We start from the raw sequence: 26,690 nt of genomic DNA on the forward strand, positions 1-26,690 counted from the left end.
AGTCGTTTACCACATTAGCAGAGTGTATTTCTGATTAGTTTAAAGGAACAGTCCACCGTACTTCCATAATGAAAAATGCTCTTATCGGAATTGAGACGAGCTGCTCCGTACCTCTCCGAGCTTTGCGCGACCTCCCAGTCAGTCAGACGCGCCGTCACTCCTGTTAGCAATATAGCTAGGCTCAGTATGGCCAATGGTATTTTTTGGGGCTGTAGTTAGATGCAACCAAACTCTTCCACGTTTTTCCTGTTTACATAGGTTTATATGACCAGTGACATGAAACAAGTTCAGTTACACAAATTGAAACGTAGTGATTTTCTATGCTATGGAAAGTCCGCACTATAATGACAGGCGTACTAACACCTTCTGCGCGCTTCGGCAGCGCATTGATACGGAGCTCAGATATCAATGCGCTGCCGAAGCGCGCAGAAGGTGTCAGTACGCCTGTCATTATAGTGCGGACTTTCCATAGCATAGAAAATCACTACGTTTCAATTTGTGTAACTGAACTTGTTTCATGTCACTGGTCATATAAACCTATGTAAACAGGAAAAACGTGGAAGAGTTTGGTCGCATCTAACTACAGCCCCAAAAAATACCATTGGCCATACTGAGCCTAGCTATATTGCTAACAGGAGTGACGGCGCGTCTGACTGACTGGGAGGTCGCGCAAAGCTCGGACAGGTACGGAGCAGCTCGTCTCAATTCAGATAAGAGCATTTTTCATTATGGAAGTACGGTGGACTGTTCCTTTAAAGTGATCTTCATTGAAAAGAAGTGCTTTTCTTTCAAAAATAAGGAAATTTCAAAGTGACTAAATTTTTGAACGGTAGTGTATGTTGCAGCCTGAAATGTGTATAAACCTAAACATACAAAGCATCTTGTTTGAGACTGACCCCTGCAAATTTGGCTTAAAAAGGTGCTGACTGCAAAAAAACAAGTTGTGCATGGCGTTTTCTCATGTCCTGCAAGAACAAGATCATGTGGACGAAACGTGATCATTTTGACATGCTGAGAGTTGCTTTTCTCCGTTTTAGGACCAAATATCCTGAGGTAAACAGTATGGCCCTACGTAAACAGCTGAACGCGAGGAGCTTGAAATAATTAGCATAATTATGGAACTGGGTCACAAGATTGCGACTCTGAATCGACCTTGGAGAGTTTTAAATTGGAGGTTTGTAATTTGTGGTTGACCTCCGCGAACAAATCCGTGAAAAAGAGACAAATACATCTCCGTTAATACTTGTGTTATCGTTGCATTCTCTGCCAGATCAAAACATTAGGTGTATAACTCCATACTCGAACTCGCCAATGCAATACAAGCGCTGCAAATTAATCAGATTTCGTACCCGGGTCATCCTTTAGTCGATCGGTCCCTTTATGAAAATTCTTGCAGACCACCTTTTGGTTTCCATCGCTTTTCGGGTGCACTTTCTAGCTGATTTGCTTTCAAATTTTCCTTTCCCACTGGCGGGGGAGCAGAGTCCGCCATGTTCGCCCACACTGATTTGCTTTAATTAAAAAAAAAAAAAAAAAAAAAAAGTCAACCACGCCCTACGGTGGTCATGTGATATTGTTTAGTTGCTTGGGCAAGCTCCGGAATCAAAATGCGGGACGCGTTTTATCTTGGCAAAAACATTTACACACAGGATATACGGTGTGTGCAGCAGCGCAACTCAATTTCAACTCAAAACATGAAGCATCTGAAAACTCCAGCAGCAATAGAAACGGAACATTTTTGCCCAGAAATCAACTTTGCAATCAGCACCTTTAAAAATCACACACACAACCAAAATTGTTTTCTCTTTATTGTTCTGAGGAAATTGCAGTTAATATAATTTGTTGATTCTTATTAAATACAGGCTAGGCATTACGTCGACTAATACGCTGATCACGGCTACAGGAAGCTGTTGACTAGTCAGGATGGTAATGTCGGCTCAATTGAGGTCCAGCGCGACAGCAGAGCGAGCAAACCCGAGTAAACCCTCTTGTGAAAGAAGGTGATCATTCAGCAGTGTAGATGCTTACTGCATCTGCCACAGACTCCTCGGTTTGGCAGGCAGCCAGTAGTTCTAGTGCAATGTGTGCTTGAAAGATGTCAATGATCTTCATGCCGCACAAAGTGACAGTAATACCATCACCTAAGTGCTTTTTAATGGGGCTGCTTTAAGCTATGCTGTGGAACACAAGCAGGCAGCTACCTGTTTCATCTTCGCCAGCTCCCGCCGAGTGTGCTCATCGTTCCGCAGGTCCTTCTTATTCCCCACCAGAATAATAGGAACGTTGGGGCAGAAGTGTTTCACCTCTGGCGTCCACTTCTCTGGAATATTCTCTGAAGTGAGAAAACAATAAGTCACTCTTAGGCCTTCATTCAATACCAGTCATGACCAGTAATAAATATTAAAGCTTCATGTTTATCATATAGTCGAGTATTCTCTTATGCATAAAAAATGCGCAAAGTTTTTACATTATATTTTATACTGGTTTCATGCCATGACTTTCATTGCTCTTAAAGGGGAACTGAAGGCAAGTTTTTTTTTTTTTTTTAAATCATCAAAATTCTATTTCTCATTTTATAAAATATAGGAATGCATTTCTGACAGCTATTTTGTCGCTGCTATAGCAAGTTATGAGTGTTTGAAATATGCTCTGTAATACATCAGTTCATATGTCAAAGCAATGGCCGTAAACGAGATTCGCTGAGACCTGTGCGAGACATTGTAGGACGGAAGTAAAACGTACAGCGGAAATCAAAGGTGACCAACACCTGCCAACGTTGTCAAAAGACACGCGTGCCCGCTTTCAAATGCTGCCGTAATCAAGCTGGAAGTTTTCCCCATGTCCTAAATCGCTCCCTACTCACTATATAGGGCACTATATAGTGTGGACGCCATTTTGTAGTGCTGTCCGAAACCTTAGTGAGGATAATGTGGGAAATGCGCTCAGTATAATATGTACTTATCACAAAAATACATGCGTGTATTTATTATTTTGAAAACCCACCAGCCGCCTGATCTGGCACGTTTTAACTGTGCGACAGTAATGATGTAAATACCAGCGTGACAGACTCGTCCTTATCCTGTCGTCTTTCCAACTCTTCTCTACTCCACGTTGGTTCGAAGTCGTATGGAATAATCTCCATCACTGATGAAGCTGGCAAATCTCGAAATTAATCTAAATTGGGATGATACGGCGATCTGGCCGCTGTGTAAACAGTTTTCAAAATGGCGGCGCTGACACTAAAGGTTTGAAGTCTCGCACAAGTCTCGTGAAGATCGCGCAGATAAGCGACGCCTGCCGTGGACCAAACGAACTACATTCAACATGGCTAAAAACCGAAAAGGCTGATAAGTGTAATATATGCCGATACAAGTCACAATATAAGGTTAGTAAAAAAAACGTAATTTAACACGTTTTCGATTTTATTAATAGACTTCAGTTACCCTTTAAGGAAGTGAAAGTTTTGGGTACACCCATTATTGGAACAGAGACAAGGAAACTTTCCTCATCCTAAGAGTTGAAGTACCATGATGACTGTGGTGGAGATCGAAGCTCTCTCTGGTATTCTGGCTCTTCACCAGACGAGACCACGTATGAACTACAGAGAGCCCGTTGATCCTGAACAACACCTGGCAGTGTATCTGACAAGATGATGCTCTATATTTTGCCCCACAATTATGAAAAACTGGGAGGAGTTCAACACATGAATACCTAATTCCTTCACAGGTGGATGCAAGCGTTCACCGTTTTCTGATAAACGGCCCTCCGTTCAATTCAGAACCAGAAATGAATCCGAGGCTTCAATAAATCATATGTGAGGTGAATAATGTTTCTCAGGAACCCTCCTTTCATTACCTGACCAATCATTTCCAAACAAAGAAGGAAATATTTATTTATTTAAAATCATACTGAATTTTCTTCTTGTGTATATTTAATGACCTGTGTGATTTTGTGTGAATATCTCATCTCATCTCATTATCTCTAGCCGCTTTATCCTTCTACAGGGTCGCAGGCAAGCTGGAGCCTATCCCAGCTGACTATGGGCGAAAGGCGGGGTACACCCTGGACAAGTCGCCAGGTCATCACAGGGCTGACACATAGACACAGACAACCATTCACACTCACATTCACACCTACGGTCAATTTAGAGTCACCAGTTAACCTAACCTGCATGTCTTTGGACTGTGGGGGAAACCGGAGCACCCGGAGGAAACCCACGCGGACACGGGGAGAACATGCAAACTCCACACAGAAAGGCCCTCGCCGGCCCCGGGGCTCGAACCCAGGACCTTCTTGCTGTGAGGCGACAGCGCTAACCACTACACCACCGTGCCGCCCTGTGTGAATATCTTGTCAGAAAATTTGGAGGTGGTGAGCAAAGACCTCAACACTGCGCAAAAAAACAAACAAACAAACAAAAAACAAAAAAACAAAAACACCCCATTCCATCTTAGCAAGTGGAAAAATATTTTGAATATTTAACAGTTATTCCATGAAATCAAGTCGTACATGAGCTGATAGTGTAGCACCGAGCTGGCTATGAGCCATGTACAATGAGATTGAGTGGAATAACTTATTCTATCCACATTCACTGGATTTTGAGACCGAGCATTTTTATTTTTGGCAAATTCGATAAATAAAAACTTTATACAAAACGTCTGACAAAATCATTTCTGCTTAGAATGTAAACAAACCGACAAAATGACAGTAGCAATTTGTGAAAAATGCTATAATTCTTGGAAGGGGAAATTTTTATTTCTCACACACTTGAAAGTTTGTGAACCCTTTAGAATTTATATTTCTGCATAAATATGACCTAAAACATCAGATTTTCACACAAAGTCCTGAAAGTAGATAAAGAGAACCCAGTTAAACAAATGAGAAAAATGATTATACTTGGTCATTTATTTATTGAGGAAAATGATCCAATATTACATATCTGTGAGTGGAAAAAGTATGTGAACCTTTGCTTTCGGTATCTGGTGTGACCCCCTTGTGCAACAATAACTGCAACTAAATGTTTCCGGTAACTGTTGATCAGTCCTGCACACCAGCTTGGAGGAATTTTAGCCCATTCATCCGCACAGAACAGCTTCAACTCTGGGATGTTGGTGGGTTTCCTCACATGAACTGCTCGCTTCAGGTCCTTCCACAACATTTCAGTTGGATTAAGGTCAGGACTTTGACTTGGCCATTCCAAAACATTCACTTTATTCTTCTTTAACCATTCTTTGGTAGAACGACTTGTGTGCTTAGGGTCGTTGTCTTGCTGCATGACCCACCTTCTCTTGAGATTCAGTTCACAGACAGATGTCCTGACATTTTCCTTTAGAATTCGCTGGTATAATTCAGAATTCATTGTTCCATCAATGATGGCAAGCCGTCCTGGCCCAGATGCAGCAAAACAGGCCCAAACCATGATACTACCACCACCATGTTTCACAGATGGGATAAGGTTCTTATGCTGGAATGCAGTGTTTTCCTTTCTCCAAACATAACGCTTCTCATTTAAACCAAAAAGTTCTATTTTGGTCTCATCCATCCACAAAACATTTTTCCAATAGCCTTCTGGCTTGTCCACATGATCTTTAGCAAACTGCAGACGAACAACAATGTTCTTTTTGGAGAGCAGTGGCTTTCTCCTTGCAACCCTGCCATGCACACCATTGTTGTTCAGTGCTCTCCTGATGGTGGACTCATGAACATTAGCCAATGTGAGAGAGGCCTTCAGTTGCTTAGAAGTAGTTACCCTGGGGTCCTTTGTGACCTTGCTGACTATTACATGCCTTGCTCTTGGAGTGATCTTTGTTGGTCGACCACTCCTGGGGAGGGTAACAATGGTCTTGAATTTCCTCCATTTGTACACAATCTGTCTGACTGTGGATTGGTGGAGTCCAAACTCTAGAGATGGTTTTGTAACCTTTTCCAGCCTGATGAGCATCAACAACACTTTCTGAGGTCCTCAGAAATCTCCTTTGTTCGTGCCATGATATACTTCTATAAACAGGTGTTGTGAAGATCAGACTTTGATAGATCCCTGTTCTTTAAATAAAACAGGGTGCCCACTCACACCTGATGGTCATCCCACTGATTGAAAACACCTGACTAATTTCACCTTCAAATTAACTGCTAATCCTAGAGGTTCACATACTTTTGCCACTCACGTGGAATATTGGATCATTTTCCTCAATAAATAAATGACCAAGTATAATATTTTTGTCTCATTTGTTTAACTGTGTTCCCTTTATCTACTTTTAGGACTTGTATGAAAATCTGATGTTTTAGGTCATATTTATGCAGAGATATAGAAAATTCTGAAGGGTTCATAAACTTTCAAGCACCACTGTCTCTCTCTAATTTTAAAATTACATATAAAATTTCTTTTACCATCAAATACTTTTATTCCATATTTTGTTGCTTTTTTTGACTAGGGTTTTTTTCGTCCTCGGTTGTTTCAGCAACACGCTCTGCCATTTTGTTTCTCTACTCACGGTATATGAGCTGATGTAGTACTACTCTCTTTGTAGTAGAGTAGCCAATCAGAATGCATGATTGCTCATATCCAGTGACCGTGGATGGAATAAAGTCCAATATCTAGAGTAACCAATAACATTACAATAAACCAAAACAGATGATTCTTGAAACCATTTCTAGACTTTTTTTTAAAACTAAATTTCAAGCCAATAATCTGGTTCTATTGGAAGACTTCTAGTTGTAAACCCATTTCTAAAAAGAAGCAAAATTATCTGCCCACAGAATAGCCTGAAATTAACAAGCATCTCAATAATAAGAATTACATCAACCTGCCCATATTCAAGATATTTCCACTTGCTCAGACAATTCAGTTCATATTAAGATCCTCAATCGTGTAGAGTTCCAGAACCATTAGCCTTCTTGGGACATGTGACACATACAATACAAGAGAGTCACAGAACAAAATCACTCAGGTTTAAGAATCCCAGTAGCTGGGGGAGGACTGGCGAAGAGTAAAACCATTACCACCCGCAACAGATTATCAACTGTCTCAGTTTTTTTTTTTGGCTTACAGAAAAAGCCAAAGCTATGGTGACTCACTAAGACAAGTCAGAGCTCAGACTTCCTGCTATTCATATGAAGACAGCATATGACCAAAAAGGTCTCAGCTCTGATAAGAGAGAAAATGAATATTTAGATGATCCATGAGAGCACTTGTACAATTAAGATGTTTATCTGTTCACCATAAATCTAGTACAACGTTAGCACAGCCAGAACTGCCATGAAAATCCTGTACATGACTCAGAAAAGTCAGCTGGGAAACTTGTACATTAACCCTAGCTAAAGGGGGAGGGAAAAAAAAACCCTCAGGCAGGAATTCCATATATGCTCAAAGCAGAAAACAAGAATCTGTGTGAGGGACAGACTTTTTTTTTTTTTAATTTGGTGCGCATGCATAAGTGTACCTAAACTGTCAGGACTGTCGATGGAGAAGCACATAAGGATGACATCTGTGTCTGGGTAGGAAAGTGGTCTCAAGCGGTCATAGTCCTCCTGTCCAGCTGTGTCCCACAGTGCCAGCTCCACCTGTCATTCAAAAGTTTAAATATTAAAATTAAAAAAAAAAAAATGAAGTCCAACAGAGAAACCTTTACTGCCATAGGCCATCATACACATACTTTAAAAGTGCATATCCTGGACCAAATTCATTTTGGATGTTTGTTCGTTCATATTATATATATATATATATATATATATATATATATATATATATATATATATATATATATACACACATACACACACATACACACAATTTAAATATATGAACATCCCTTTACACACTTATCTAGAAGGATAATTTTGCACAAGGTCATCTGTCTACAGCAGAAAAAAAAGTCTGGAAAAAAAAAAAAAAAATCCCAAGGGAGTCTGGAGCCAGATTCGAGACGTGACGTCACCTGTGGAAGCGCCAGCAGGCTGCGAGAGCTTGCACAGTTTCAGTGCACAGTCTGTGTAGACCAAGTTTAGCAGCTAGCGATTTTGCATTGAGATATGGAATTGTCACCCGAGTGCAAAATGTGGGAAACAATGAGTACTAATCCCATCAAGATTGGTGTTGCTACACCCTCCTATGATACACCTGTTAACCATTTTAATAATTACGCAATAACGTTGAAATTTGCAGAAAACCACCAGGTCGTTTTCTCATAAACAAACCAGCGCTGACGTAGGATTCAGAGGGAGGCGTCCCGCAAGCGATGTCATGAAAATCAATGTTTGCCGGGAAATCCAAATGCTAAGTTTTTTCAGAGGCACACCAATTCACCTCAAATGGCTTGATTTCAACTGAATATTTCTGGTATTGCGCAAGGTTAAAAAAAAAATATATATATATTATATATATCACAAAAATGCAACCGATATTTGACCAAAGTTTAATATGAAACAGGAGAATTACATTGATCTTGCTCCTGAATTTACCTGTGATATGCACTTTAAGACATGGTCGGACACTGATTATGAATAGATCTAACTGAAAGCAGATAAATGGAAGTATTTCAAAGTTTACTCTGCCAAAAAAAAAAAAAAAAAAAAACACATTTTCCACTATATTCCATTTCTCTCTCTCTCTCTCTCACACACGTGAAACTCTTAGGACTGGTTTATACTTGTGTGTGGTCGCATAGGTGTCTGCATACTTGCACATCATGAACAAATCCACTCGAGGCCAAAAATGAAAAATTGAAGAGTCAGCTATGTAAGCAAAGAGCTTCTGAAGCTGTAGGAAATGAAACTAGTTGATATTCCAAAATATTTATAGATGCTGACAAGCTGAGCTCTTGACCCTTCTCTCTCCCATCACTGCATGTCAGCACTTTGTTTGCTTAGTGCTCATTATAACGCCACGTCAGATTTATACTGGACCTGCAGCAAGATTAATGAAGTGTATTGGACAGAAATGCACTCTTGGTGCTGTGCAGGTCCATGAGACAGTTTATGCCATTTATAAGAGATGCTCGATTTCAAATACTTAGAGTTTAAAAAAAAAAATAATCCTGTAATCGCCATAGCAAGTGGTCAAAAATCATATGGCAAAACATTAGATGGTGCCACATTTGGCTCGATCTATGGCCAAGTCTCAACCTCCTGGCAGAGGCGTGTTGTCCTGACAAGAGCCCATGATACCCTCAGTGTTCACAAGAGCACCTGATCAAGCAGTCACAAAACAGCCATCTAACAAGTCTGCATTTTCTGAGATTTTCTTAGCAAGCTTCTTACTGCTGTGATTCGCAAAATACTGTGAAAATGACTAGAGTTTAACAGTTAATTCTTAAACTTGACTAAAGACCTGTGCAGGTCTGAGCCCAGCCTTTTTTTCATTGGGAGTTAGAAACTACAGTATGTAAATAGAAAATAGCCGGCTCAGAAACACGTCGCTGCCAGGAGTCGAACCGACATTGCAAAATCCGTTCCCTTCCTGGACAGCGCTCTTGACTGCTCAGCCACAGAGGATTACATTGCGAACTGAGGTTATGCAACGTGGTGCTTACATGGTCAGTACGCAGCGGTGCCACACTGACCGTGGAATCGCTGCCCAAGGCTGGCATGCCAATTACATTTTTAAACACACTTGAACTTAAAAATGCATATTTTTATAAAAAAAAAAAAATTATATATATATATATATATATATATATATATATATATATATATATATATATATATATATATATATATATACACACACTATATATATATATATATATATATATATATACACACACACACACACTGTACAGACAGGTGCCTCCATCAACTAAACCGCACCACTCAAACTCATGTTTGGGATTTTTCCATCCATCACAATTCATTTGTGGAGGTACAGTGCAGTCATGGGTCCAATTCATGGAAAATTTCCATTTGTTCTACATTTCAGGCATGACTTTTTTTTAACCCCAACTGTGTTTAAATGGTATTTTTAGCCACTTGCCTATTTTTCTATCCATCTTGATTTTTGCATGTGTTGAAAGAACGTGTTTTGTTTTCATTCCTGTAGTACTGATGACAAATGGACTTGACATTTGTGCAACCTCTTTTTTTTTTTTACCCCAGGGAAACAGGATATGGTTAAAAGCAGACATTTTAGGGAAAATGAGTTTTTCAAGAAGGGATGATTAGAACAAATTAAACTGCTCCCTTGTGCCTAAAGGCTTAGTCAGAGCATGGAGACTTTGCAAAGCCGAGTCATCCTTTGGGATAAAACTGCTGGGACCGAAACCGGGGCGGCTTCAACCATCCATTTCCTAATCTTATTCTTGATATGGACAACGGTAAAAATTCATAAGCCTTGTATAATATCCTAAAAAACATTGTGAGTGTAAGCAGATTCTTGAAAAAACACACACACACACCCTCTTTTTCTCCTGTGTGCTCAAGCTTCAGCAACATGCATTAAAAAGGTAGAGAAAGGAAAAGGGAACTATTTTTTAGAGACAGAGTGGAGGAAGCGTATACAGCGCTTGCCATTGGCCAGAGGGATTTAGACTGAGCTCAGAGTTTGTTGAGGTTCGAGAAGGTTTGAAATCTCATGCAAGCTTGCTTTCAAGCAAGGGAGATTCTGTAGAGCTCAGTCCCACACAGAAAGAGGCAAAAGGAGACTCTCCAGAGCGAGTACGCCACCCTCTTTAATGTTCAGACAAAATCCTATATAGTGGAAACATCACCTCCCTCTCTCGCTCACACACACAAAATTCATTTCCTCTGTGTGCATCAACCCACAAGGACCACTGGGAGAGGGAATATCCAGACATCCATGTTCCCAAATCAAGGCAGGAAACAAGCAAGTACAGCCATTTCCTGTTATGGCCTTAGAGCTAGCCAGTGCAAGACTAGCATCAGTGTCCATTAAATGATGGAACATGACCAATGACTAACAACTGACCAATACCGCTAGGAATTTCACACATTGTTCAGGATTTGTAGCCCGTCACACATGCTCCAAGTGCCTTCATATAGGGATCTCACTAAAATCACAAACTCTGCTCTTAAAATTTAGACAAAATTTGTGATGAGATTTCAGAGTTGCACAAATATGAAAAAGAAAAATTCTCTATAATTACTGCCTAAAGTCAGTTCTTCAATTCTCGTACTCCTCAATGTGCAAAATTGTTTAAACAGGTTCATCTGTTCTGTTGCAAGCCCTGAACTTAATTTATCAAGTTAAAAATTAAGAATCCGGAAATCATAAAGAAAACCAGCAGTAGAGGTCACTAATTAAAACAGTGGGGCAAAAAAGTATTTAGTCAGTCACCAATTGTGCAAGTTCTCCCACTTAAAAAGATGAGAGAGGCCTGTAATTTTCATCATAGGTACACTTCAACTATGAGAGACAAAGTGAGAAGAAAAAAAAAAAAAATCCAGAAAATCACATTGTCTGATTTTTAAAGAATTTATTTGCAAATTATGGTGGAAAATAAGTATTTGGTCAATAACAAAAGTTCATCTCAATACTTCGTTATATACCGTTTGTTGGCAATGACCGAGGTCAAACGTTTTCTGTAAGTCTTCACAAGGTTTTCACACACTGTTGCTGGTATTTTGGCCCATTCCTCCATGCAGATCTGCTCTAGAGCAGTGATGTTTTGGGGCTGTTGCTGGGCAACACGGACTTAACTCCCTCCAAAGATTTTCTATGGGGTTGAGATCTGGAGACTGGCTAGGCCACTCCAGGACCTTGAAATACTTCTTACGAAGCCACTCCTTCTTTGCCCGGGCAGTGTGTTTGGGATCATTGTCATGCTGAAAGACCCAGCCACATTTCATCTTCAATGCCCTTGCTGATGGAAGGAGGTTTTCACTCAAAATCTCACGATACATGGCCCCATTCATTCTTTCCTTTACATGGAACAGTCGTCCTGGTCCCTTTGCAGAAAATCAGCCCCAAAGCATGACGTTTCCACCCCCATGCTTCACAATAGGTATGGTGTTCTTTGGATGCAACTCAGCATTCTTTCTCCTCCAAACACAAGTTGAGTTTTTACCAAAAAGTTCTACTTTGGTTTCATCTGACCATATGACATTCTCCCAATCCTCTTCTGGATCATCCAAATGCTCTCTAGCAAACTTCAGACGGGCCTGGACACGTACTGGCTTAAGCAGGGGGACACGTCTGGCACTGCAGGATTTGAGTCCCTGGCGGCGTAGTGTGTTACTGATGGTAGCCTTTGTTACTTTGGTCCCAGCTCTCTGCAGGTTATTCACTAGGTCCCCCCGTGTGGTTGTGGGATTTTTGCTCACCGTTCTTGTGATCATTTTGACCCCACGGGGTGAGATCTTGCATGGAGCCCCAGATCGAGGGGGATTATCAGTGGTCTTGTATGTCTTCCATTTTCTAATAATTGCTCCCACAGTTGATTTCTTCACACCAAGCTGCTTACCTATTGCAGATTCAGTCTTCCCAGCCTGGTGCAGGTCTACAATTTTGTTTCTGGTGTCCTTTGACAGCTCTTTGGTCTTGGCCATAGTGGAGTTTGGAGTGTGACTGTTTGAGGTTGTGGACAGGTGTCTTTTATACTGATAACGAGTTCAAACAGGTGCCATTAATACAGGTAACGAGTGGAGGACAGAGGAGCTTCTTAAAAAAGAAGTTACAGGTCTGTGAGAGCCAGAAATCTTGCTTGTTTGTAGGTGACCAAATATTTTACAGAGGAATTTACCAATTAATTCATTAAAAATCCTACAATGTGATTTCCTGGATTCTTTCCCCCCATTCTGTCTCTCATAGTTGAGGTATACCTATGATGAAAATTACAGGCCTCTCATCTTTTTAAGTGGGAGAACTTGCACAATTGGTGACAATACTTTTTTGCCCCACTGTACATACCAAATATTTGCTTATTAATTTCTGCTTCAAAGTAGAACATGAAACAGTACCAGTCAAAAGTTTGGACACACCTCATTTGTTTTCCTGGATGTTGACCATTTTCTACACTGTACAACAATACTGAGGACCTCAAAACTATGAAAGAACACATGGCACAAACATGGAATTCATGACGTCACCGAGAACGCTTTTCAATTAACAGGTGTGCCTCAAACGCTAGTGGCTTTTCTTGCCTTCATAATGTATTTGAGCTTAAAAACAGCAAGTAATACAGTAAACAGCCCTATAGATGACTTGCAGCCACGCGATCAAAATGTGAGCGTCCGCCATGATTGTGGATTTACAAAGCAATCAGGATGGCAGCCGCTGAGAGGCGTGTCCATAAATACAGTAATCTCGGCATCATCACGATTTGAATGGTCGAACAAAGATTCGATTCAAAGAGAAGATAGGTGTGTGTGGTTTTGACCCATATCATTTAAAAAAAAGTCAGACATTTCTGAAGATAAGGCGCTTTTACAGACCATCGAGTACCCAGATATCACATTTTATCTGGTTTGGCTGCTGAAGAATCAAGTCTGACCTTGGACGGGGGAAGGGGGACCCACCCCACCCAGCACATTTTCTGGATTGTTTCCATCTTATAATTTTGCTGGCACTCTTAGAAGGGAAACAGTTACACGTCAATTAACAAGCAAGTGAACCATGACAAGAGAACGCTCATTTTATAGCAAAATTCTAGCAACACGTAATAAAATTCTTCCACAATATCAAGAAAGCTTTTGAATCTCACCCGAGATAAAATGATCACTGCAAACATGAGCTGTTTTGGTTTTAGCCTCGGTTCGATCAGCCCTGCTCGTCTCCTCTCCGTACTAAGCCTCAGTTTCCTTGCCCCCTTTCTGAATCACGGACGGAATTCTAAAAAAAATCGGAACGTGCCACGGTCACGAGTACCGCTATGCCTACAACCATATACAGCACAAAGATATGGCGTTGCTAAAAACACTTAAAGCGGTGGAAAAACAGTTGCGCACACATGACTATATTTTGTACGGAATGTCGCTGACCCCGCATTCATATATCCACCAACATGGCCGAAATCCGGGTTTCTATTTTGCTTTGACGTTGCTTGCAAGTCAAGGATTCCACAACTGTAGTAATCCTTATTCTGTCAAGAACTGCTCGACTAAGTTAAGAGACACGACATCCATCGTTACTTTAAGACATACAGGTCAGTCAATCCAGAACATGGCAAGAACTTTGACTGCATCTTCAAGTGAAGTTTCAAGCCAAAAAAAAAAAAAAAATGCTCTGATGAAACAGGCTCTCACTAGGTCTTCCTTTCCTGGGATGGACCCAGACTTACCTCTGCTGCAGAGCATATGTTCAATAGAGTTACCAGCCTCAGAAAATGCCAATTAACAGCACCTCAGATTAGAGCCTACATGAATGCTTCACAGAGTTCAAATAGCAGACACATCTCATCAACTGTTTGGAGTAGACTGCGTGAAATCAGGCCTTCACCGTGAAATTGCTGCAAAGAAACCATAACTGAGGGAGGGCAATAAGGAGGAGAATTACTTTTAGCAAGAAACACAAGGGATGGACACTCGACCAGTGGAAAGTACTTTGATCTGAGGAGTCCAAATTTGAGCTTTTTGCTTCCATCCGCCATGCCTTCGTGAGATACAGGAAAAGGGGGAACGGATGGCATCTGAATGTGTGATTCCCACCATGAAGCATGAAGGAGAGGTTGTGATGGCAGTTTATTAAAAAGTGAAGGCACACTTAACCAGCATCACTGCTACAGCATTCTGCAGCAATACGCCATCCCATCTGTTTTACACTTCGTGGAACCATAACTTGGTTTTCAACAAGACAATGACCCAAAACAAACCTCCTGGCTCTGTAAGGGCTATTCAACCAAGGAGCGTGAAGGAGAGCTGCGTCAGATGACTGGACTCCACAATCACCTGACCTAAACTCAACTAAGATGGTTTGGGATAAGTTGGACCGCAGCAGGCTTGTAGTACTCTAGTCCAGGACTCGGGTCCTAATTTTAAGGACTCATGACTTGACCCCATGCATTAACTGCATTCGGACTCGTAAACTGGAGACGAGGACTCTGATTTCTTCTTTATTTTTTGGAACATGCCATAATAATTTGGCATATTTACATCTGCATTAAATTTTTTTTACACCAACTTCGTGCAAGAGTGTCACACCTACATGTCTTGGCACATACATCAGATAGACTCACGGGCACACCCCGGACAGCGCACGTGCACCAAGAGGACTCTCACGCATGCACTGTAAACGACTAACACCTGCACAGGATTAAAGTGCATATCCTGGACCAATTTCCTTTTTTTATATGAAAGTATGTCCCTTTACACACTCATCCAGAAGGGTAATTTTGCACAAGGCCATCTGTCTACAGCAGAAAAAAATAAAACGCGTCTGGAAAAATCCCAAGGGAGTCTGGAGCCAGATTCGTGACGTCACCTGCGGAAGCGCCAGCAGGCTGCGAGAGCTTTGCACGGTTTCAGTGCACAGCCTGTGTAGACCAAGCGCTCCCATTTCTCTCTCATTGTCCGGTCTTTTGGAAAACGAAGAGTATTAATCCCATCAAGATTGGTGTTGGTACACCCTCCTACGATACATCTGTTAACCATTTTAATAATTACGTGATAACGTTGAAGAAATTTGCAGAAAACCACCAGGTTGTTTTCTCAAACAAACCAGCAATGACATAGGATTCAGTGGGAGGCGTCCCGCATGCGACGGAACGAAAATCAATGTTTCCCGGGAAATTCAAATGCCAAGTTTTTTTCAGAGGCGGACCAATTCGCCTCAAATGGCTTGATTTCAACTGAATTTCTCTGGTATTGCGCAAGGTAAAAAAAAAAAAAAATTGCACAAAATGTGACAGATATTTGGCCAAAGTTTAATATAAAATAGGAGAATTACATTGATCTTGCTCCTGAATTTACCCATGATATGCACTTTAAGGCACAAACGTTGCATCTACATAAAACTGAAAACTTATTTTGCAAATTATTGAGTTGCATTGCTGACATTATGAGCCTTATTTCCTTATCCCCGATTTCCTGTTTCTCGTCTTTGATAGCCTGTTTGTGCCTCGCTCGACCCGTTTTACGATTTTGCCTGCCGTTCTGGATTGTTTATCTGTCTTCACTTGTATTAATAAACACACCTTTTGCACTTACATCCGTCTCCCAACCATCTCTGACCGAATACTTTGTACTCCCGGACAAAGCGAATGCACATTCACCTGTTCATACGTCATGTTCAGGAACAAACTAAACTAAATGTTAATGGTGCTAAAACAGCCCCCGTCAAATGGTGCGGTTGGAGTCTTGTTCTCGGACTCGACTCTGATCAGTAGTGGACTCAACTCAAATTTTTTTAGCTTGCCTGCGACCCTGTAGAACAGGATAAAGCAGCTAGAGATAATGAGATGAGACTTGAACACTGGGGACTCGGGGTTTAGCGACTCAACTACAACACTGGACCGCAGAGTGAAAGAAAAGCAGCCAACAAAGTGCTCAACATATAGGGGAACTCCTTCAAGACTGTCGGAAACACATTCCAGGCGACGACCTCATGACGCTGGTTGAGAGAATGCCAAGAATGCGGAAAGCAAAAGGTAGCTACTTTGAAGAATCTAAAACTGGCTGCTTTGACAACTACATAATGTATTTTTTCATAGGTTCTGATACCTTCAGCATCGTTCTACAACGTAGAAAATAAATTTTTTGGGGGGGGGGGGGGGGGGGGAAGAGTGGTGTCTCCAAACTCTTGACTGGTACTGTATGTCAAATAGGAGATTTTAAAAAGAGGAACTGGATTTTTATTGAGTTGTCTTAGTTAAATCATCTATTTAAAAGACTTGACTTACTTAAAACAAAATGTTACCTCCCAGATATTAAAAGGTGCATGCACTACAGGAAATCAGGGCAGCGAAGCCAGTACGTATAGCTTGTTCTCACTGCCAAGTTTTTTACAAGACTGTGTCTAGATGCACTCTGGATATTCTTCTTCCAGATCCTGTCTAGTCCTGCAGTAGCCATAATTAACTGTCAAAACTCCCCACTACGCATCTGTTTAAAAATGGCAAGATAATCCACACCAACCTGTTTGCCGTCCACCTCAATGTCAGCAATGTAGTTCTCAAACACAGTGGGTACGTAGACTTCGGGGAACTGATCTTTACTGAACACTATTAGAAGACAGGTCTTTCCACATGCGCCATCTCCCACAATCACCAGCTTTTTCCTTATGGCTGCCATGCCTAGAAGGGCAACAACAACAACATTTTACATGTACAACCAGAAATACAGACTCTTTCAGGCTTTCATTTTCACACAAGGTTGAGATCAAGCCACAGCTGGACAAAACATTGTAAGCATTATGCAAAAACACTCATTATAGACTACAGTATGATGCGCAAACATCCTGCCAGTTAAATGATAATTCTCTAATACCCTCAGCCTTCACCCAGAAGTCAGTGTGCGCTATACAACATGAGCTTTTCTGGACATTCTACATGTTGAAGCCCACAGCTGTGCGTTTTTATCCAGAATTTTAACAACCACTTTGACCATATTTGGGACTGACATCAGCTTTTCATAAACACTGGTGTGTGTGTGTGTGGGGGGGGGGAATACACATCCACAATAATGAGCACCAGTAAAGAAACAGTGCACATACTTTAAAAAAAAAAAAAAATAAAAAAAAAATAAAAAATAAAAAAAATAAAAAAAAAAAATCACCCACTCTCTACCTCCTCCCAAGATCTGAAGACATGCATGGACGCACAAAATTTATCACTGGTCACTTCTTGTATTGTGCTGAGAGCAGTAAAATGGCTATTTTTAAAACTTGGTACAAAATGCACTGCGTACAATGCTTCAACCTGCATTTGTGGGCGGACGTGTTTCCATCCAACAGAAAGAGCAAGCGATGAAACCCTTCCACTCCACAGCGGCAATAAACAGAACGAGGCGGCATAGGGTTGTATTATTGGTTCTCTCTGCATAGATTGCACTCCCACAGATTTAAATTTACAGCAGAATTGGATTCAGTTTAAGATCCATGAGCTGCGTTTCTTAATAAGGCAAATGTTGCACAGACATCAGGATTTTCAGATGCTCGGTAAAACGGCCGTTCTTTACACAAGCGTATTGCTGGCACGCCAGAAAAAGGAAAAACTGTTCAGCATCGTAAGGAACAAGATATTTTTCGCTTTAACATCATTACCACATAGAAACGTATAACAAACTTATCACGAAATGTGATAGTTATTAAAAAAGTTAACGATAATTTATACTGTAAGGCTACAGTGTGAAACTCATGTCTGAACGAGGAAACTGTGCGCACAGAACAAAAACTGAAGAATGTGCCTCATTTACATGATTTGATTAAGTTCTACTTCATGCTTGGGTTGCAAAACTGCAAGACTCTGCTGTTATGGAGCACACTGGATGATCTAATGTGAAATGTATCTTATTAAATAAAACATGGAAAAGAAAATCCCCAACATCTTGTAACATGATACTGTTTTCCTTTTTCTGGCGTCGCAGCAATACGCTTCTGTATTCTTCACACTTGACAGCTAACTGATAATGTACAAGGTTAGCAGGATGGACCATAAAGCAGAAGCTTTAAATTTAGACAGTATCTGTGCGCATCGCATCAAAACATCCAGGTGTAGAGCTGAATCACTGTATGACGTTACATCGGAGACAGATAAACAACTTTAATGAATACACAGGTGCATACTTGAGCAATGAGAAGGTCACAGACAAAGCCTCTTCAATGTGGTTTTACCTGAACACACCCTACATATGCGTTTCAAGCTGGCAACTTATGAAATGGGGGGGGGGGGGGGGGGGGGGGGAATAAAAAAGTGCAGCTCCGTTTTGAAACCTGTATACAAAAAACATTAATATAAGGTTATAGGTAAAGGATCACCTGTTTATAACCATGTCCAGTTGTAATTATATACTGGTCTCATACAACACTTGAAATCTGTGGAAATTTTGCAATTAGTTTATCACGTCTGCTTTTGAACACATACATTACACACGTTATCTAAGGATTTAAAGGAGAACTGAAGTCATTTTTAAACTTGCTTTATTTCTTAAAGCGTTACTCAATTACGTTTTCGGTTTTAGCAACCTTACATCGTGACTCATATTGTAGAGATGGAAGTGGAGCCAAGAAAAAAAAACCTTGAACTTTTGAAAGTCAAACTAAGAATTTGGGGGGGGGTAATCCACCAGAAAATATTTTAACACGCAAAACGCTGCATTCTAGTGCATATTTTCACTAAAACAAGTTATAACTTTTAAGCCTCTCTTTCATGTACATTAATGATTAACGTCAAAAATATCAAGTTTAATTCCTCTAGTTAATAAGTAATTTTCAGGAGCACATCTAGAAAAAAAATGCAGTGATTTTCCTGCTACACAGTTCATTACTTTGAAAACAAAAAATCAGACAGTTGAAGGTAAACTCAGCAAAATCCCAAAACAGTACTGTTAAAAAGTAAAGGTCTGTTAAAGTTTCTAAAGCTTTCAGGTTTCAATGTTGGGGACATTGAGCCTCGTTTATCAGTCTTTTAGTAGAGTTGTGCGTTTGCATAAGCTAATGTGAACTAAAAACTTCCAATTCATATTTATGCGAGTTGAAGCCAATTGTTTACATTAGTTCGTATTGTCTATAAATTTAAACACACCAATGAATACCAAATTTCTCATGTAAATCAGGGGAGTGGCTAGGATTTTTCGGGGGGGTGTGTCACACACTGACTGGCAGCCTGATTGCATTATGTAACAAAAAAATAATTACCATTGCTAGTTTTAGGTAGCTTAGAAACTGGCTCTTCCATTATTGCTGTTTCTTCCACATTTTCTTGATGTCGTGTTCTAGAAACGGCACTAAAACTTAGCTTCGAAGCCACAAAATGCAACTTTGATGGAAAAAATATGCATAAATTTCTTACCTCTCTTCACGTCGAAAGAAAGAGGAAAGTTTTGCTTGTTTTGACATGGTGAATTAACACGAGGAAATACTTGTAATTTGCAACTAAAAAGACTGCAGCTACACTGGCAGCTTGAACATGCTTTCTAGTGCGATTGTGTTGCACTTGCGCAGAATGGTGTCAGTCCTGCACGCCTTAGCTCATGCACCTGAAGGCACGCCTTGGCGCGCACGCCTAACGAGCTCCAGCACGCGCACCGTTAACAAACACCCGTCTTTAATCAATGAACTATGTTTGGGCTATTTAAGGACCGTGCCCAGGGAAGGACGATGCAAAGTATTACACCGTGTCTAGGAACGCGAAAAATAAATTTCTCCATTCGGAAAACTGGAGATTTAAGAGCTGTCATATATCCGGATTTCCGGGTAAATCCGGAAGACGTTCATCCCTAATATTGGCAACTAACTGCAATTAAATAATTATACTTATCGGCCTACTCAGGTTTTTAGCCATGTTGAATTTAATTTGTTTGGTCCGCTGTAGGAGTCACTTATCCGTGCGATCTTCATTTGTACAAGACTTCAAAATGTGAAGCGTCAGTACCACCATTTTGAAAACTCTGCCAAATGAAATATTGCACAAAAACAAAGTTTAAATGACGATTACGGCCTACTTTTTTTTTTTCCAAACTTTCCTGATTGCTATCAAAGCAAACAAAACTTCCGGCTTGATTACGTCAGCATTCGAAAGAGGGCGTGCGCATCTTTTGACAACGTTGGCAGATGTTGGTCACTGATTTCCGCTGTACGTTTTACTTCCGTTCTACGATGTCTCGCACAGGTCTCAACGAATCTTGTTTACGGCCATTGCTTTGACATACGGACTGATATTACAGAGCATATTTCAAACACTCATAACTTGCTATAGCAGCGACAAAATAGCTGTCAGAAATGCATTCCTACATTTAATAAAATATGAGAATAGAATTTTGATAAAAATTTGCCTTCAGTTTCCCTTTAAGATTATACATTACACACGCACACGTTTCTCAAATGTATAATGCAGGAAACAAAACAAAACACACTTGGGAGTTCCCGGTCATTTCCCTGAATCTGTCAAATGACCACGTAGCCCAACTGGAAATACATTCTACACTGTCTCCACACACACACAGAGCAGGCTTTCGTTTGAGTCACTCCAAAAACTTAACTCCTGTTTGACATCGACCTGCAAGAGATTCAGAACAAGCCAGTTGTTCAGGTTTGAAGAAAAACAAGGCGTTTTTCAAAAACAACTGATGCATCAAATTAACAAAAACAGTATGAGTAATTTCAAAAGTGTGCCTGGTGCTCCAGTACAACATGCATCAATACACTGAAATTTAATTAGACTTTTCAAAATTTGCCCCCAGAAAGCAGGATGGAGCATAACCGATGATTGGGGGGGGGGGGGGGGGGGGGCAAGGGAAAAACTTCCTGAAATCACAAGAGAAACACAGTGGGTATATTTATGACTCAATTCCACGAAATTGAGTCGTACATGAGCCGATAGCTGACAAGGCGTGTAGTGCAGAGTTGGCTATATGCCATGTACAAAGATTGAGTGGAATACCCATTTTATTCTATCCAGACTCACTGGATTTTGAGAAAATGGAGCATTTTTATTTTTTGCAAACTCAATACATAATAAAAAAAAACAAAAAAAACAAAAAAAAAAAAAACACCCTTATACAAAACATGTAACAAAAGCATTTCCGCTTAGAATGTAGACAACCTGGTGAAATGACTACCAAATTTTTGAAAAATGCTTTTTTTTGGAGGGGGGGGACGAGGGACGAGGACACCCACATTCTTACCATCAAATACTTTTATTCCATATTTTGTTGCTTTTTTGGGGTTTTGTTTCCAAGTGCAGTGTTTTTTTTAATTTCATCCTTGGTTGGGTTCATTGCTTACGATGGCCCTGGGCGGCACAGTGGTGTAGTGGTTAGCGCTGTTGCCTCACAGCAAGAAGGTCCGGGTTCAAGCCCCGTGGCTGGCGAGGGCCTTCCTGTGCGGAGTTTGCATGTTCTCCCCATGAGGTTTCCTCCGGGTGCTCCAGTTTCCCCCACAGTCCAAAGACATGCAGGTTAGGTTAACTGGTGACTCTAAATTGACCGTAGGTGTAAATGTGAGTGTGAATGGTTGTCTGTGTCTATGTGTCAGCCCTGTGATGACCTGGCGACTTGTCCAGGGTGTACCCCGCCTTTCGCCCCTAGTCAGCTGGGATAGGCTCCAGCTTGCCTGCGACCCTGTAGAACAGGATAAAGCAGCTAGAGATAATGAGATGAGATGGCTGGGTTCAGCAACACATGCCACCATTTTGTTTTTCTCTGCTCATAGTATACAAGCTGATATCCTAGTAGTACAGTAGCCAATCAGAGTGCACGATTGCTCATATCCAGTGAATGTGGATAGAAAAAATAAATAAAAACACAGACAAGAGAGCCATTCCTGGCTTTCTCCATGCACATCTCTCATTATGGTGGAGAGGTAAAGCAAAAAGTACCAAGTGTTGAAAGGATGTGCAGTATGAGGACACTGAATCAGTCCTGGGATGAGCATAGGACAGACTTCATGATTACAGCAGCAGTTCTTCGGTACAACTCGACAGTACCCAGGTGAGATTACCCAATGCAGTAAGGGTGCGCGTGGGAATGGGATCCAAATGGGACGACATATTGCTTATTTCACTAGAATGCCATGAAAGTATGAATTTCTCAAGATTCCCCAATATTCACTTTGAACCTACAGCCTCATGAGGCAACTCGATTAGTGCAACTGAATATTGAAAGCAAGGCAAGCTGGCTCTGTAAGCATTGTGTGTATGGATGTGTTGCACATAGCTCTTGGACAAATTCGTATTTAAAGGAGACCTGCAGAACCATGGCCTCACTTTTTCGTTTATAAACGCCTTGAGACCTCAAGAATGGCATAAAACTAGTTTTAAGCTTTAACAAATAACATAGTAATTTTTATGATTAAAATGACTCATAGGTAGCGGTCCGAGTGAATGACCTTGACATCCATGACGTCACAACAGGAAGTCTATCGGTCTCATCATTTCCGCTATACTAAAACACAGCTGACTGCAACTTCGAGCTTCCATTTTGAGCTAACTTATCGCCATGCCACGATGTGTTGCTGGAGGGTGCAGCAACACAACAGAAGGTGGATTTACATTGCATTCATGGTCCAAGAATGTTCAAACTGCAAAGATTTGGACACGTTTTGCGAGTTGTTCACGGGCACATTGGGCACCTACGAAGTGGTCTCTCCTCTGCTCTGCAGATTTTACTGAAGACTTGTACAAAACCTCTGATCTGTTGAGGAGCGTTGGCTATAAGCCTGTACTGAAAGAGGGTGCAATAACAAAGAAAAAGAAAGCTACAAGAAAAGGAAAGCAAGTTCAGTTGCACCAGTTCTTGGAGTGTGAGCTGAGGGTTGTTGCTAAAACCTGGGATGGGACATGACACCACTCTGGCAGTGACCTCCCCACAGTTGTTGCTAAAACCGGTGACATCCCATCAGCGCTCGAAACTAACGGTGTCCCGATGTCCCGGGGACCATAAAAAATGTCATCGGGACACAAAATTATCATATCTGGGACAATCCCGGGACAATGGAAAAAAATAGATCTAGAAAAAAAGTTCTACATTAATATTATTTACAAAGCCGTAACACATACGTAGACATTCACCTAATTTGTCAATTTTAATTTTAAAACGTTAACAGCAAAAAATACATAGTAGCTACACTTTCGATGCACCTGCATCCGTAGGCTACAGAGCAGCGCATTCTGTTCTAGAATCTTCGGCCGGAGTCCGCATTATATGGACTTGGAATGGAATTGCTACCGCACACGCTGCGCCGACTCTTGCCAGAACAAAAATGCTTAAGTGGTTGAAGCGGACCGACCGCGGGGAAGAAACTGAAAGCCCAGACATAACGTCTCCGGGACCTTCAGGATCCAAAGTGTCATCGCCTGGTCTGCAGGCAACGCTAGCAACTGAATGAACTTAATGAGCACTGTTAGACACGTTATAAAATACAACAGGAATGATGTGGATGATATTGACGGAAGATACCGTTCAACAGAATAAGTGAGTTTCTTGGTGTCTTTCTAGTTCAGAAAGTTTAGTCAGTCAGCAGCACAACTAGGCTAGGACCTGGCACTATGCTGATGGTGCTAACATTTGCACCCGGCAGCGAAAGTTCATAAAAGGGATAACGGAAAGTTCATAAAAATGGATAACGGTAATGGATAACGGAAAGTTCATAAAAATGGATAACGGTAATGGTGAAAATTATAAGTTGGCCTTATAAGTGCCAACATATATTCAAGGTATAAGTAGATGAAATGAACATAAAAGGGGTCTTATTTTCAACTAAAGTGTACTGCAGATGTAGGGAGTTGAAACATTTTCTGAATGAGCTAGTTGGTCCCTTTAAATAAACGGGTATCTATTCATACAGTGAGATCGCCAAAGTTTAATAAACTGAAAATGCAATAACTGTAATTTTGAAGTAGATGATGTATAGGACATGTGTCGCTTGTGTCTTGTGACTTATTGTAAAAATGATATAAAGGGTTCAAAATCGCATAGTTACAAATATAATAGTAACTTCATATGATAATATTAACCACTGGTTATTTCAGAGAGGAAAAAAATGGGGACACTATTGCTTCCATTCGGGACAATATAACACAGAATTCGGGACCACTGGGGGACACAAAGAAAAAAAAGTTAATTTCGAGCCCTGCATCCCATCCCGGGTTTTAGTAATTGCCTGAGCTGAGCAGTAATGGCGGAGTACTCGGTATGGAGAATGAGTGGACCAGCCGTCTGATTTCTCTGCTGGATATGCTTGCCTCAGCAGCAATCTCTCGCCCTCACGTGGAAGAAGTGAATAAACGGAGAACTGAAAGTCAGATTGTTTCAAAACAACCGGCCACGAGATCAGCCTTCAAGAAGTGAGAACACAGGCGGGTAAGATGCGAAGATAATCATTTGGATACAAAACACTCGTTTACCTGCATTTAGATTAATACATGTAACTTGTATTGTGCGTTTAAGTTACCGGTATAAAATTATTTCGTTTGCTTCAGAATGTGATTGTCTCAGTTCATCTGATTATTTAATTAGCCTTTTACGTTTTATCAGTGAAAATGCATGCATGTACATATATGCTGCATAAGTTATAACACCTATCCTGTTTTAACGAGAGTCGACCCACAATCAATGAAGTCAAATCAGTCTTAGTTGAGCAAGTCAGTAACAGCATTTCTTACTTTCACCATAAATGTCTATTGGTCTATAGCTGTCAAAGGCCTCGGCCTTAAAACCGGTTACCGCTGTGACGTCACACACTCAGGGCTGGCTGGCTCAGCGGGGCAGCTCCAATGCCAACTTTACAGTCGATTTTAACTCTCAAAAAATAAATAAATAATTCCCGTTTATGCAGTATACAAGAGTCAAGGACGGAAATAATATCCACTCAAATTTATTTAAAAATAAAAGGTTCCGTGCATCTCCTTTAACAGAAATCGTGAATGCAAATTGCTTTGCAAACAATGTGCATTTGTTGTCTCTGCCCTCATGTCCCCCCCCCCCCCCGATCTAAACCCAGATACAATCCAGTATTATGGGCTTAGTTTCCCTGCAATGTCACAAACAATAATGATTATTACATGGTGCAGCTTTGAACTTTGAACACTCCCTTGCAGCACTGAACAATGACTGTCGCACTGTAGCGCTTTTGGGAAACCGAACCTTAGGCTGTGGGAGGGATACCAACTCTAACGATCCGTTCCGATTACTTTAAGTCTTCAAATGAGTTATTCTGGACACGCTAGTTTTACAACAGATCACCAGTATACAGCTGAGTCAAAATGTTTGCACACCCTTGCTTTTAAAATGATAAAATCCACAAGATCTTGATTAGAAGTTACATTTTACACAGGTCACGCTCTTATTACAAGCAACACACATGGGTCAGAAAGTGCAGGAAACAATCAAATTAAATTCCTTAAGGTTATAAAGGACACTCACTTTCCTCTCCCCCCCAACACACTTGTTTAATGCAATCAATTGCAGTTCTTCTGTGGGTTGTTTTGAGTTTTTGAGGCATTTTCCTCTCGGAGGTCTTTGTTGACATTTCGGAAGTAGGGTTTCCAAAATCTAATGGTATCCTTAAAACACACTGATGTAATTTTATTCCCCTCCCTCGCTGTGCAAAAGGTCGATAGATTCTGTTTCCTGATTGCTTTGCTGTGCTCAATTTCTGCTCCCTGCAAATGGCTTGACAGTTTAGTTTGTTGAGTCTAAAACTCAACCTAAAAAAGGTAAATCTGTTTCAAGGTATTGAACAGGCAAAAAAAAAAATTACCATTTGACTTTAAATACCCATTACAGTATAGTTCAAGACAAAATACCTTTAAATGAACATGGACTTAAACAAAATATAAAATGGAAGTACACTACTTTCAACTATAATTGCTAGAAATTACTTTACATGGTGTACAAAAGCAACAATAACCAGGAGAAGAAAAAAAAAAAATCTCTGGAACCCACTCACTCTGGATGATGTGTAGTCACAATTGTTCTATTGTTTTTGTCCAGACTGACCCACTATCTATCTATCTCAGCTGGTCAGGGTGTGTGCATTAGATCACTGGGTCCCAACCCTGGTCCTGGAGTAGCCCTGCTGTGTTTTTGTCCAGTTCACTTGACCTTACTATCGCTTAAGCAACAATGCCTTCCTGATTCAACTTCGGAGA

General features: G+C 40.7%; 1 protein-coding gene across 1 annotated transcript in view; it reads right to left on the reverse strand.

Annotated features, from left to right (window-relative positions):
• The window catches only part of rhoca (ras homolog family member Ca), a 41,783-nt gene that overhangs the window by 2,090 nt on the left and 13,003 nt on the right, over positions 1–26,690 (reverse strand). Inside the window, exons 2-4 of the mRNA XM_060919459.1 lie at positions 17,020–17,177; positions 7,440–7,560; positions 2,202–2,332 (exon numbers count right to left, since the gene is read on the reverse strand). Coding sequence (XP_060775442.1) covers positions 2,202–2,332; positions 7,440–7,560; positions 17,020–17,175 — 408 coding nt within the window. The 5' untranslated portion in view covers positions 17,176–17,177. The remainder of the gene's footprint in view (positions 1–2,201; positions 2,333–7,439; positions 7,561–17,019; positions 17,178–26,690) is intronic.

The sequence above is a fragment of the Neoarius graeffei genome, chromosome 4, assembly GCF_027579695.1.
Source record: "Neoarius graeffei isolate fNeoGra1 chromosome 4, fNeoGra1.pri, whole genome shotgun sequence".
Classification (NCBI taxonomy): Eukaryota; Metazoa; Chordata; class Actinopteri; order Siluriformes; family Ariidae; genus Neoarius; species Neoarius graeffei.